Genomic DNA, 14725 nt, shown 5'->3' with positions numbered 1-14725 from the left:
CCCACGGGCTGTGGTGCAAGCAGCAGGGCTCAACCTGTCCTTGCCCTGACAGGGTAGAACATGCAGTTGCCCCTGCCACTCCCCTGCCCCCAACGCCAGTTCAGGAAGGGCTGTCTGCCCGTGGCCTCAAGCCTGCTGCTCACCTGGGGGCCTGCAGAGCCTGGGCCACTGGCCCTGCTGATGCTTGGCACCTGTCTCCCTGAAGGGGCAACAATCACTGCTTAATCCGCCATTCACAGGCGGGAGGTAGGTGCTCCAGGCCAGGTGAGGGTGGGGGTAAGAGTGTAAGGGTATCGCCCTAGCCAGTTTGGCCCAGTGGATAGAGCATCGGCCTGTGGACCGAAGGGTCCCAGGTTCGATTCCAGTCAAGGGCACATGCCTGCGTTGCAGACTCAGTTCAACGTGCTGGAGGCAGCCAATCAATGATTCCCTCTCATCATTGATGTTTCTATCTCTCTCTTCCTCTCCCTTCCTCTCTGAAATCAATAAAAATATATTTAAAAAAAAAAAAGGGTGTAAGGGTTAGGAGAGAGATTTGGCTTCCAGTCTGGCTTATCAGACCTGAGGCCCCTCCATTCCCAGGATCCCAAGAAATCAGGCATCAATGCCCTCACCATTTTCCCACCCAGTTCTTCCTCCTTAAGTCCCTCTCTGAGCCCCAGGCCCTGGCCAAGGGAGGGCCCTTCCTTCCATGCTGCTGCCTCAGTTCCTGCATCACAGCCCATAACGGGCCAGCAGAGCAGGGGCCCCTGAACTCTTGGGGTGGACTTCAGGGAGCTGTGAACTGAACCCCAAGAGTGATATGTTGTTTAGTGAGAGGGATCATAGCGTTCATCTGATTTCAAAAAGATCATTGCCTTCCCCACTCCCCGCTCTGCGCTCAAAAAAGATGAAAACCCCTTTCTTTGAGATGTGCTAATCTGCAGACACAGGGCACTTTCGAAATGAGCTTTTATCAGGTAAAAAGGAATTATCCCTCCTTTTGGGGGAGTTATGTAACCTGGACATGAGTTGTTTGGCAAACTACTCCACCCAAAGCAACGCTGACATTTTTAAGGCTAATCTGTATGGAGTACTTACTCTAAGCGAGGCCCTGTGCTGCGCTTTCTACAGTCAGTCGTTGATGTAAGTCTCACCACAGAGCAGGACAGGAATGATTCTATGCCCGCTCGTAGGTGAGAAACATGGGCACAGAGGTTCAAGGACTTGTTAAGCTGCCCTGGCCGGGTAGCTCAGCTGGTTAGAGCACCATCCTGATACGCCAAGGTTGTGGGTTTGATCCCCGGTCAGGGCACATACAAGAATCAACCAATGAACGCATGAATAAGTGGAACAACAAATCGATGTTTCTCTTTCTCATAAAAAGAAAGGAAGAAAGAAAGAAAGAAAGATGCCCCGGCGTGGCTTAGTGGTTGAGAGTCGACCTATGTCCCAGGGGATCACGGTTCAATTCCCAGTCAGGACACATGCCTGGGTTGTGGGCTGGATCCCTAGTAAGGGGTCTGCAGGAGGCAGCCAATTAATGATTCTCTCTCATTATTGATGTTTCTATCTCTCTCTCCCTCTCCCTTCCTCTCTGAAATCAATAAAAATATATTTTAAAAGGAAAGAAAGAAAGGACTTACTAAGCTTACGTAAGTGTTAAGTCAGGGCTGGCGCCAGAACCCACACAGATACTCTACCTAGAGTTGGGATCTCAACCTGGGTTTTGTCTCCAGTTATAACCATGCTCCTCTTGGTAACACAAGCTGCTGTTCCTTTCCTCCCTCCCCTCTTCCCATCCTCCCCTTCTTCTTTCATTCACTCAAGGAGGATTGTTAGTGTTCTTGCTGCCTCCTAGGAATTGCTGAAATTGAAGGAGACGGACAGGGTTGCTGCCTTCACAGAGCTTACACTTCAAAAGGATCCCTAGCCGGTTTGGCTCGGTGGATAGAGCGTCGGCCTGTGGACTGAAGGGTCCCGGGTTCGATTCCAGTCAAGGGCACATGCCTGGGTTGCTAACTTGATCCTCAGTGTGGGGCGTGCAGGAGGCAGCCGATCAATGATTCCCTCTCATCATTGATGTTTCTGTCTCTCTCTCCCTCTCCCTTCCTCTCTGAAATCAACAAGGGTATATTTAAAAGGATCCCTTAGGCTACTTTTTCCAGAGAACACCCGTCCTTGCCTCATTTCCTTGGATGCCCTCACTCATCCCTGCCTCCAGCACAGGTAGGGGCCAGGGCCCACCTGGCACAGTTCCAGCCATGCCCCAGGCCTCCCGGGCTAGTGCTGTTTTCAACCCTCCCTCTGCACTCCGCTCAAATTTCCACTAAGCACTCATTATGCAGTAGTGAGATACTCATTTGCACATCACAGCCCTCTCTCCCCATCTCTTCTACAAGCTCCCTGAGCGCACACACCCACTGGGCCAGCCAGACTGGGGTTTTCATTTATTTATTTATTTTTATTGATTTCAGAGAGGAAGGGAGAGAGGAATAGAAACATCCATGATGAGAGAGAATCATTGATCGGCTGCCTCCTGTACGCCCCCCACTGGGGATTGAGCCCACAACCCGGGCATGTGCCCTGACTGGGAATCGAACCCGGGACCCTTCAGTCTGCAGGCCGATGCTCTACCCACTGAGAAAAACCAGCCAGGGCCTGACTGGGGTTTTTAATCTCCGGCCCCCAGCGCTGAGCTTGCAAACAGCAGGCGCCCCGTAAATGCTCACTCAGTGAGCATAGGAGTTTGCTCTAGCTGACCGTCTCAGATCCTGGCCAAGTGATTCATTCGAGTGTTCCTTCCCCCGGCGGCGGGGGATCTCTTTCCCCACCTTCCTCTTTTCCTTTTCAAAGGCAAAGGCACCTCACTGATGTGGGTGGGAAGTCCCACTTCCGCTCTGCAGGGCAGCCAAAGGGTTTCTTGTTCATACCGTCTCAGCAGGCTTTTTGGCTTCAGAAGAGAAGGTGTTTCGGAGAGCTGGGGAATGCTGGCTCCCCGGGATTTCTGTAGGGCAATCCTCTAGGAGCTGCATGAAAGCAAAGCCCCCGGCACAGGATCTACACCGGACAGGGGGGCTTTCTCTGTCTGAGCTCCCCCCGCCGCCCCCCCCCACCCCCGCTCCAGCCTCCTCTCATCTTCATTTCACCTGAGGCTCCAGCCTCCTTCTCTGATCCTTATTTCGCCTGTTGCCAATATCCTGACTTTATTTTTTTTAATTTTTTATTTGTTGATTTTAATATATACATATTATTGATTTCAGAGAGGAAGGGAAAGGGAGAGAGAGCTAGAAACATCAATGGTGAGAGAGAATCATTGATCGGCTGCCTCCAGCACGCCCCCCACTGGGATGCAGCCGGCTACCCGGGCATGTGCCCTTGACAGGAATTGAACCTGCAGGCTTGACGATCTATCCACTGAGCCAAACCAACTAGGGCATTGTCCCTGTCTTTAGATCATCAGTCACCCAAAGCTTGAGCCCCAGGCTACAAGGAGATAAAGCACCGATTTCCCTGAGTGTCAGCAAGAATGATCATCAGAGGAAACAGCCATGGCCTGGAAGTCAAGAGACCAGGTTCAAATCCTGACCTTCCCAACTCACTGTGAAGTCATTCCCCCCCAGGTCCCCTTTCCCTATGACATTGTGGGGTGGGCTCAGAGGGATTCCTAAGTCTCTTCCAGTTCTAAAGCATCCATGGGGGAGGGGGGATTTTAATTGTGCATTTCCCTGTCCTTTTTTAAAAAATATTTTTTATTGACTTCAAAGAGGAAGGGAGAAGGGGAGAGAGATAGAAACATCAATGATGAAAGAGAATCATTGACTGGCTGCTTTCTGCACACCCCCTACTGGGGATTGAGCTCACAACCCAGGCATGTACCCTTGATGGGAATTGAACCCGGGACCCTTCAGTCCGCCTTCAGTCCGCAGGCCGACACTCTATCCACTGAGCCAAACCCGCTAGGGCTGCTTCCCTGTCTTTAGGGCATTGGAGCCTTACACGAATTCTATGATCTGTGGGTCAAAAGACAGAGTCACATTACAGGTGAGGAAATGGGAGAGGAGGTTGATGGCCTTCCCTAGGGGACCCAGGGCTCCTGAGTCCTGTTGCCAGACCACAATGGCTCCAGGGAGGCCACTAGAGCCTCCTCATTTCCAGGATCCTAACTTCCTTACCCTCCTGACCCCTAAATCCACCTGTCACTCAAAGAGAAGCAGCGCTGACTGGAAGCCTAACTCAGAGGTCACACCCAGGACGATTTCAAGGAGAGGCCCAGGACTTGCTCAGGTTCCAGACCATTTCCCTGCAGAGCCAGGATCCCTGGCTCCGGTTTTCAGTGTGGAGTAGGGGTGGCGCGGGACATGCTGAAGGGATCGGGCGCGGAGGCCCAGCTAGCCGTGGGAATGTGGACCCAGGCTCCTGCGCTGCCCTGGCAACAGGCTTCCCCGGGGGCGGGGGCATCAGAGCGCGCAGGTGGCGGCCTCTTGGAGACGTGACCCGGCGGCGGGAAAGGGGGGCGGGCAGTAGGGGCGCGGGCAGTAGGGGCGCGGCAGGCCCATCAGCCTCACCCTGGCCCGCCCCCTCCTGGGGCCGCGGCTCCCGCCCACCCTGTCCCTTGCGCCTACCTGCCCACGCGCGACCACCGACCACGGAAGAACCTCCTCTGCGGCGCGCCCCCTCTTACTCAGTGTCTCTAGGCTCCTCCCCGCTGCCACGCTAGCCCGAAGCCCTCCCTGGGGACCTGGAGTGTCCCCGCGAACACCCTGGGTCTGGCACAGCCTCCCCGGAAATGCGGGGCTGCTGCCAAGCTCCGCCCCGCCTCGCCCGTGTTTACGGGAATTATCGGGAGGCGCCAGCAGCGCCCCCCGCCCCCCGCCCCTAACTACCACCCGCCTCAGGGCGTGGACGGCCACTCTGGACTCGCTGCTCTCCGTCCATTCCCCAGTCGGGACCTGCCCCCAGGACAGCTCTGCAGGCCGCGAAGGCGGCGGGGTCTGTGGGGCTGCGCCCTCCCTGACCCAGGGGACGGTGTCGCTAGCTGGAATCTGAGGGGCCCCGGTAGGAATCCTAGGACTACTACCACCTGACTGGCTGTGTTACCCAGGGCGAGTTCCTTAACCTCTCTGAGCCCGCAGTTCATCTGCACAGCGGGCCTCAGGACAGCTGGGACCTCACAGGGTGCGCAGAGCAATTATGTAGGCACACACCTGGCACTCGGTCAGCTCTCCAAAATGTAGCACTGTTTACGGAGGAGGCAAGTGAGAGCAGGGAGACACCCTGCACGAAACCACCCACGTCTCTGCCCGCCCAGGTCAGGCTGCTCGCTGCGTCCCTCAGCCTGCGCCGGGCAGCGCTGGGACAGTGAAACTGAACGGTTATAAACATCTAGCATTTATCTAGTGACCTTGGTGCGTCCCTCCCTCCCCAGCACTTGCGTCCTGGCTCTGCTATCTTCCAGGAAAGCCACAGCCACTCTCAGGGCGGGTCCTGAAACAATGAGTTCTGGGTGTGGATGTGGCTGAGCTGGTCCAGGGGCTGGAGAAACCAGAGGCCACAGGCCAGCATCTCCCAGAGCTGGGTGAGGAGCCGCCACCCTCCCCAGTCTCCCCCATAAAACAGAGCGGTCATTTTATTTTTATTTTAAAAATATATTTGTATTGACTTCAGAGAGGAAGGGAGAGGGAGAGAGAGACAGAAACATCAATGATGAGAGGGAGTCATTGATTGGCTGCCTCCTGCACACCGCACCCTGAGGATCAAGCCCGCAAGCAGGCATATGCTGGGACCAGGAATTGAACCCTGACCTCCTGGTTCATAGGTTGACGCTCAACCACTGAGCCATGCCTGTCCGGCAAAGCGAATACATATTTACTACAAAAAGGTTGGAAAACAGAAAAGCAATACAAATAATAATCACCCATAATTTCACCCTATCGGGAGACCACTGGTGTTAATATTTTCTAAAACTTTTTTAAAGATAAAATTGACATGCAAAGTGCCCAAGTCTTAAGTTTACTGGTGCTAATATTTTAGTGACTACCCTCCTGTCTCTTTTCTATGCAGTTACACATTTATATCTTTTAGAAAAAGAATTATTTTGTACACAATTGCAACCTTTCCCCTAAGGTGGCAATATATTAGACATTTTCCATAACATTAAAAAATCTCACACACCTTCATTTTTTTAAAATGTCTTTTTCTTGATTTCAGAAAGCAAGGGAAAGGGAGAGAGAGAAACATCAATGAGGAGAAAGAATCATGGATCGGCTGCCCCCTGCAAGACCCACACCCCACACCGGGGATTGAGCCCTGCAACCCAGGCAAGTGGCCCGACTGGGAATCGAACCGTGACCTCCTGGTTCATAGGTCGACGCTCCACCACTGAGCCATGCCGGCCAGGCTCACATGCCTTCATTTTTCATGTATTCCAGCATAGGTATCATGCATTCTCAATCAAGTCTCTACGATTAGGTCTTTAACTTGTTTCTAATTGTTCATTATGGTCAGTAATGTCCAGGAGAGCATCCTTATCCGTGGACCTGTAAGCACTTCCTCAATTATTTCCACTTGCTCCTGTAATCTTCCTTCCTTTCCATGGTCAAACCATTAGTAGTAGAACAACTGCGCTCATAGCTATTGTCATGCGTGTCACTTGGGCAAATGACTGTACAAATCACGTAATCATTTTATTGGCTCTGCCTTCCAAACAATGCAGGGGAGGGGGGGGGGGGAATGAGGGCAGGAGGATGTGCTAGAATTCATCACGTCCACGCTCCCACAGAGCACACCCTGTCCTGCTGAGCACATCCTGCCCAGAGAAGCTCCTGCAATCGAGCCCCCCATCCCCCGCCCCAGGGGCCTCAGAGCTCCACGGGCTTAGGCAACTAGGAGCCATTCTGTCCTCAGACCAGTCCCAAGGTTGCTGCCCACAACCTCCCTGCCCTCCTTTCTTCTCATCATCCTTTCTTTCTATATTTATTGAGTTTAGAGAGGAAGGGAGAGGGAGAGAGAGAGAGTAACATCAATGATGAGAGAGAGTCATTGATCGGCTGCCTCCTGCACGCCCCACACTGGGGACTGAGCCCACAACCCGGGCATGTGCCCTGATTTGAATCAAACCCTGACCTGGTTCATAGGTCGATGCTCAACCATTGAGCCACGCCAGCTGGGCCCCATCATATCCTTTCTTCCTTCTCTGTCCGCCCTTTTCCATCCCTTCTCCCTGCCCCCTTTTCCTGCTTCTCCTCCCCCTCCAACCTCCTTCCAGCCTCCTATTGAATAAAGGGGAAACCTTTTTAATGTACTGAAGAAAGGTCTGATCTTTCATGTTATTGATCCCCCTCCTCCCACCCCCAACCCCACCCCCTTTCCTGGCTGTGGACCGCAGGTGCAAATGCTGGAGTTAATCACCCTCTCAGTTCACAGCCCCAGGCCCCTTGATGAATGTAGCTGCTCATTCCCTTTTATCCTTCTCAACTCTCCTCCCACACCCTCCCCACAGGCGGCCACTCCAAGGTGTTCAATATACACGCTTTTGTTCCTATGCGTTCTTGCAAAAGGTATACCTGTACTTTCCTTTACCCTTTTGTCTTGACATAATTATAGATCCACAGAAAGTTACGAAACAGTACATAGTGTCCCCCGGACACTTCATCCGGCTTCCCCCAATGGTGACAGGATAGAACTGTAGTTCTGGGTGAAACCAATTGATAGGGATACAATAATACCATCAACTAGACGACAGACCTCATTCAGTGTCACCAGTGCTTGCATGCCGTGTGTGTGTGTGTGTGTGTGTGTGTGTGTGTGTGTGCATGTGTGCGCACACGCACGCATGTGTGGTTCTATACTATTCAATCCCATGAATATATTTGTGTAACAACCACCACCACAACTGAGACAAAGAACTGGTGCCCTATTGTAGTCACACTTCCCCCATCCAGGGTTTCCCCATCTCTGTCATTCTGTCATTTTAATAATCCTATCTAATAAAAGAGTAATTTGCAAATCGACCATCACTCCAACAAACAAGATGGCTGCCCCCATGTGGACACAAGATGGCCGCCACAAGATGGCCAGCAGGGGAGGGCAGTTGGGAGGGACCATGCCTGCAAGGGAGGGCAGTTGGGGGTGATCAAGCCTGCAGGGGAGGGCAGTTGGGGGTGACCAGGCCTGCAGGGGAGAGCATTTGGGGGTGACCAGGCCTGAAGGGGAGGGCAGTTGGGAGGGACCAGGCCTGCAAGGGAGGGCAGTTGGGGGTGATCAAGCCTGCAGGGGAGGGCAGTTAGGGGTGACCAGGCCTGCAGGGGAGAGCAGTTGGGGGTGACCAGGCCTGCAGGGGAGGGAAGTTGGGGGTGACCAGGCCTGCAGGGGAGAGTAGTTGGGGGGGACCAGGCCTGCAGGGGAGGGCAGTTCTGGGGAGACCAGACCTGCAGGGGAGGGCAGTTAGGGGTGACCAGGTCAGCAGGGGAGGGCAGTTAGGGGCAATCAGGCTGGCAGGGGAGCAGTTAGGCATCAATCAGGCTGGCAGGGGAGTGGTTAGGGGGTGATCAGCTGGCAGGCAGAAGCGGTTAGGGGCAATCAGGAAGGCAGGCGAGCAGTTGGGAGCTAGCAGTCCGGGATTGTGAGAGGGATGTCCGACTGCCTGTTTAGGCCCTACTAGGGCAGTCGGACATCCCTCGAGGGGTCCCAGATTGGAGAGGGTGCAGGCTGGGCTGAGGGACACACACTCCCCGTGTACGAACGTCGTGCACCGGGCCTCTAGTGTTATATAAATGGGGCCTTTGGAGCTTGGCTATTCTCACTAATCACAGTGCCCTTGAGCTACATCCAGGTTCTTTCCTTCTTTTTGCCAAGTAATACCCCCTGGCATCGCTATCCCAGAGTGTAATTATTCACCCATTGAAGGATACTTGGGTTGTTTCCAGTTCAGGGCTATTACAAATACAGCTGATGTGAACATTCATGTACAGGTGTTTATACGAAAGTAAGTTTCATTTCTTTGGGATATAGGCCCCTAAGATGCTGTTGCTAGGTCTTATGGTAAATATGTTATATATTTGTGTGTGTGTGTATATATATATCTTAGAGGCCCAGTGCACAAAATTCGTGCAATTGGGGCAGGGTGGGGGGACGGGAAGGTCCCTCAGCCCAGATTGTGAGAGGGTGCAGGCCAGGCCGAGGGACCCCACCGGTGCACGATCAGGGCCGGGGAGGGACCTGGGAGGTTGGCCAGCCAGGGAGGGACCGTGTGAGGGCTCCAGGGTATGTTCAGCCTGTCTCACTCAGTCCCAATTGGCCAGACCCCAGCAGCAAGCTAACCTACCAGTCAGAGCATCTGCCCCCTGGTGGTCAGTGCACATCATAGCGAGCGGTTGAGTGTCCTTAGCATATCATTAGCATATTATGCTTTGATTGGTTGAACAGCCGACTGGACAACTGGACACTTAACATACTAGGCTTTTATTATATAGGATATATTTCAGTTGATTTCAGAGAGGAAGGGAGAGGGAGAGAGTTAGAAACATCAGTGATGAGAGAGAATCATTGATTGGCTGCCTCTTGCGCTAGGGATCAAGCCCACAACCCCGGCATGTACCCTGACCGGGAATCAAACTCTAGCCTCCTGGTTCACAGTCGATGCTCAACCACTGAGCCACACCAGCCAGCTACAGGTTTAGTTCTATAAGAAATCGCCACACTCCTCTCCATAGTGGCTGTACTATGGTACATTCCCATCGAGAGTGTACACAAGCCCAGTTTCTCCACATCCTTGCCAGCACTTGGTGTTATCACTGTTGTAGATGTTAGCCGCCCTGATAGGCAGACAGTGATATCTCACTGTGGTTTCAACTGGCATCTCCCTGGTGGCTAACTGATGCTGAGCAGCTTTTCAGGGGCTTATTTGCCATCTGTGTCTTCTCTTTGGTGAAAAGTCTGTTCATGCCTTTGGCTCAGTTCCTAAGTGGATTGTTTTGTATATTTTAATTAATGGCATAAATGGCATTTTGTTATGTCTCATTTTATTTCCTAGTATTTTTTTTTCCAGACACATCCGAGTTGCTCTGGGCACATGTAATCTACTGCTTCTAGCTGCTGCACAGGACTCCGAGGGGTGCATCAGCTACATTTTACCCATCTGATCCCCCAGGAATGGACACTCAAATCCCTACAACTCCCCCTCCAAATAACTCTAAAGTAAATGTCTTCTTGCCTTATGGGTCATGTGAGAATTTCTTTTTTTTTTCTTAACTCTTTATTATTTAAAGTATTACTTATAGTATTACATACGTCTCCTTTTTCCCCCATTGACCAATCCTGGGCACCCCCACTCCCCAAGAATTTCTTTCTTTATTTAAAAAAATTTTTTCTTATTGATTTCAGAGAGAAAGGGAAAGGGAGAGAGAGATAGAAACATCCATGATGAGAGAGAATTATGGATCGGCTGCCTCCTGCACACCTCCTACTGGGGATCGGGCCTGCAACCCGGGCATGTGTCCTGACCAGGAATCGAACCATGACCTCCTGGCTCATAGGTCGACACTCAACCACTGAGCCAGCCGGCCAGGGAAGAATTTCTTTTTTTAATCTTTATTGATTTTTAGCGAGAGGGGCATATATATATATATATATATATATATATATATATATATAAAATATAAGAGTAATATGCAAATTGACCATCACTTCAACACACAAGATGGCTGTCCCCATGTGGACACAGGATGGCCACCACAAGATGGCCAGCAGGGGAAGGCAGTTGGGAGGGACCAGGCCTGCAAGGGAGGGCAGTTGTGGGCGATCAGGCCAGCAGGGGAGGGCAGTTGGGAGGGACCAGGCCTGCAGGGGAGAGCATTTGGGGAGGACCAGGCCTGCAGGGGAGGGCAGTTAGGGGTGACCAGGTCTGCAGGGAAGGGCAGTTAGGGGCAAACAGGCTGACAGGGGAGCAGTTAGGCATCAATCAGGCTGGCAGGGGAGTGGTTAGGGGATGATCAGGCTGGCAGGCAGAAGTGGTTAGGGGCAATCAGGAAGGTAGGCAGGTGAGCAGTTGGGAGCCAGCAGTCCTGGATTGTGAGAGGGATGTCCGATTGCTTGTTTAGGCCCGGACATCCCTTGAGGGGTCCCAGATTGGAGAGGGTACAGGCTGGGCTGAGGGACACACACTCCCATGCACGAATTTCGTGCACCGGGCCTCGTGTGTGTGTGTGTGTGTGTGTGTGTGTGTGTGTGTGTGTGTGTATTTGTTGTTCAATTTTTTTTTTTTAATATATTTTATTGATTTTTTACAGAGAGGAAGGGAGAGGGATAGAGAGTTAGAAACATCAATGAGAGAGAAACATTAATCAGCTGCCTCCTGCACACTCCCTGCTGGGTATGTGCCGGCAACCAAGGTACATGCCCCTGACCAGAATCGAACCTGGGACCCTTGAGTCTGCAGGCCGACGCTCCATCCACTGAGCCAAACCGGTTAGGGCTGTTGTTCAATTTTTTTATGCATTCATTGGTTAATTCTTATATGTGCCCTGACCTGGGATTGAATCCACAACTTGGCATATCATATTGGGATGATGCTCTAAACCAGTGGTCGGCAAACTCATTAGTCAACAGAGTCAAATATCAAGAGTACAACGATTGAAATTTCTTTTGAGAGCCGAAAACCGACTTCTGCGCATGGGCCACAAAGTTTCAATCGCACTGTATGTGCGCGCCCGCACGTGGTATTTTGTGGAAGAGCCACACTCAAGGGGCCAAAGAGCCGCATGTGGCTCGTGAGCCGCAGTTTGCCAACCACTGCTCTAACTAACTGAGTGACCCAGACAGGGGGGAATTTCTTTGAGATTATTCGAAGGATAAGACTTGCTCTGGGGTCACAGGCCACTCTGTCCACATGCCAGCGAGCTGTGGACTCTTGCACCCTCTCCACTCCTGGCATTATCCAGCTGTCTAACATTTCCAGGCTAAATGATATAAAGTTACAACATTAAAAAAAAAAAAATCAACTTTAGCCCAGCCGGCATGGCTCAGTGGTTGAGTGTTGACCTATGAGTCCAATCCATGGTTTGGATTCCTGGTCAGGGCACATGCCAGGTAGCGGGCTTCATCCCCAGTGTGGGGCGTGCAAGAGGCAGCCAATCAATGATTCTCTCTCATCATTGATGTTTCTCTCTCTCTCTCTCCCTCTCCCTTCCTCTCTGAAATCAATAAAAATATTTGTAAAAAACTAAAAATAGAAATCTCTGGGCAGAAATCTTTAATTTTGATTAATCTAACTGATGAATTTTTTTTATCTTATGGTTTGTGCATCTGAACTTTTGTTTAAGAAGTTTATTCCTGACCTAACTGGTTTGGCTCAGTGGATAGAGCATCAGCCTGCGGACTGAGGGGTCCCAGATTCGATTCCAGTCAAGGGCATGTACTTGGTTGTGGGCACATCCCCAATAGGGGGTGTGCAGGAGGCAGCTGACCAATGTTTCTCTCTCATCGATGTTTCTAACTCTCTATCCCTCTCCCTTCCTCTCTGTAAAAAATCAATAAAATATATTTTTTTAAAAAGAAGTTTATTCCTGCCCTGAGGTCACAGGCATGGATAGTCTTCAACGTTTTACATGGTTAACGTCATCGTTTTCTGGATACATTTAGGTTTGAATCCACATGGAGTCCACTTCTTCATGTGATGATAAATTTGGGATTCAGTTTTCTTTCTTTCCATAAAGGGAACCCCTATTCCCCAGTAACCTATTACTGTGGGTCTCAAACTTGAGCATCTATCAGAATGACTGGGCCCAGCCCCGCTGATTCAGTAGGTCTAGGGTGGGACCCCAAAATGTCCATATCTAAGAAGTTCCCAAGGGAGGAGGTGATGTCACTGATGCGGGTGGAGAAAGCATACTTGAGAATGATTGCCAGACACTAACACCTCTCGCCTCATTGGCACCCTTCCTGCCCATCCCCCACCTTTCCCAGCTCTCTCTGCACTTAAGGCTCCACCCCATCCCCCTCCTGAAACACCCTCTTCCATCCTCTGGTACAAGCCCTGAGGTTGTCCACCCACCTCCTGGCCACGCCCCTGTAGTTACAGAGATTTGGGGAGGCGACAACCGGTCCTGTCTCCACCTACGGCCCTGCCATGGTCTTGGGTGACTGCAGCATCCTCACAGAAGACACGCCTGTATCAGTTTCCCTAAGTCTCCAATGACCTCCCCGCTCTGCCTCAACACCGCTCCCATGTACCATCACTAGCGGTCCCATCACCAGGGTTCCAACCTCAGCATCCAGCCCTCTGGTTTCTCACGCTCCCTCTGACCTTCCTTGTCCTTCACCCATCTCACCCAATGCATTAGCCTTTCCCTCTCTTTAATTCCTCCTACACAATGTAGAGTCCACTGTTCATTCCAATAATCTCAATTCCCTAAACTTCCTCTCCAGTGTGTGTGTGTGTGTGTGTGTGTGTGTGTGTGTGTGTGTATTGATTTCAGAGAGGAAGGGAGAGGGAGAGAGAGATAGAAACATCAATGATGAGAGAGAATCATGGATCGGCTGCCTCCTGCACGCCCCCCACGGGGGACCCAGCCTGCAACCCAGGCATGTGCCCTTGACCGGAATTGAACCTGGGACCCTTTTGTCCACAGGCTGACGCTCTATCCACTGAGCCACACCAGCTAGGGCTCCACTGTATATTCACTGCGCCACCAGGAATGAGTGTCTACGAAGGCACGGGTCATACCTATCTGGGTTTCCCCCGCCATGTGTCACCAGAGCCTGACACAGTGCCTGGCACTTAGTAGGTGCCTAATTAACATTTGTAGGATGAATGAAGGAATACATCGCTCGGTCAGTCCAAGCTGCCGGCTTTGTTCCCCTCTCAGCTCCTCTCCTCCCTCCAGGCCCTCTGTCCACCTCGCCCAGGCCTCTGGCCCCTGAGACTGTGAACCGAGAAAATGATGCTGGAGGTCTCTGGGCTAAAAGTCTCTTCTGTGCCCCCCGCCCCTTACCTCCCAGCGTGATCGACCTCCCCAGACAACCTACAGGAAAACAGGCCCAACACATCTCTCTAGGCCAGGGGTGGGCAAACTTTTTGACTCGAGGGCCACAATGGGTTCTTAAACTGGACCGGAGGGCTGGAACAAAAGCATGGATGGAGTGTTTGTGTGAACTAATATAAATTCAAAGTAAAGGAGCGGAGGGGAGAGCAAGAGAACCGGATAGAACAGCCGGATCCGGCCCGCGGGCCGTAGTTTGCCCACGGCTGCTCTAGGCTCTGGGAAACTGATCTCTCTTGCTTTGCTGTGCTGGTCAGGGCTGTGTGGAAAGGGTTACAGCACTTACAGAGAGCGGGGGCCCTCCCTCAGGCCCTTCCTGACAACTCTTGAGATTCTCCGCAAAGGTCAGATGTTTCCAGAATCTCAACAGACTGCCTGTGTCTGTTTAAAGAGAAAGACGAGTTCCCGGCCCCCAGCCAGTCCTCGTGGGCACTTCTCCCCGGGTTCTACAGGCACCGGGCCAGATGCCGGGCAGAGAGCACCTCCCCTCCCCCTCCTGATGGCCCTGGGCAGGCCGGAGTTCTCCAAACCCCAAGCCTGGAGTCCCAGGGCCTGGGGAAGACTGGCACCCCCCAAACAGGCACAACACCAACCTTAGGGCCTGCCATGCACCAGGAATGATGGGGGAGGGGCAGCTCCCTGCGGACACTGAATATTGTCAGCAGAAAGGGACTGTGTTCTGACCTGTCATTATCGAGATGAGTCTC

General features: G+C 52.1%; 1 protein-coding gene across 1 annotated transcript in view; it reads right to left on the bottom strand.

The window, feature by feature from the left end:
- The window catches only part of SEMA4B (semaphorin 4B), a gene marked incomplete at its 5' end in the record, with an annotated part of 46156 nt that extends 41239 nt beyond the window's left edge, over positions 1–4917 (bottom strand). The window contains 2 exon segments of the mRNA XM_080651414.1: positions 4605–4868; positions 4870–4917. Of these exon segments, the coding sequence (XP_080507540.1) occupies positions 4605–4868; positions 4870–4917 (312 nt within the window).
- Positions 4918–14725: the final 9808 nt, after the last annotated feature.

Source organism: Plecotus auritus (genome assembly GCF_963455305.1).
Source record: "Plecotus auritus genome assembly, chromosome: 15".
Lineage (NCBI taxonomy): Eukaryota > Metazoa > Chordata > Mammalia > Chiroptera > Vespertilionidae > Plecotus > Plecotus auritus.
Note: the sequence above shows the minus strand (reverse complement) of the source record. Positions and strands in the feature narration are given on the sequence as shown.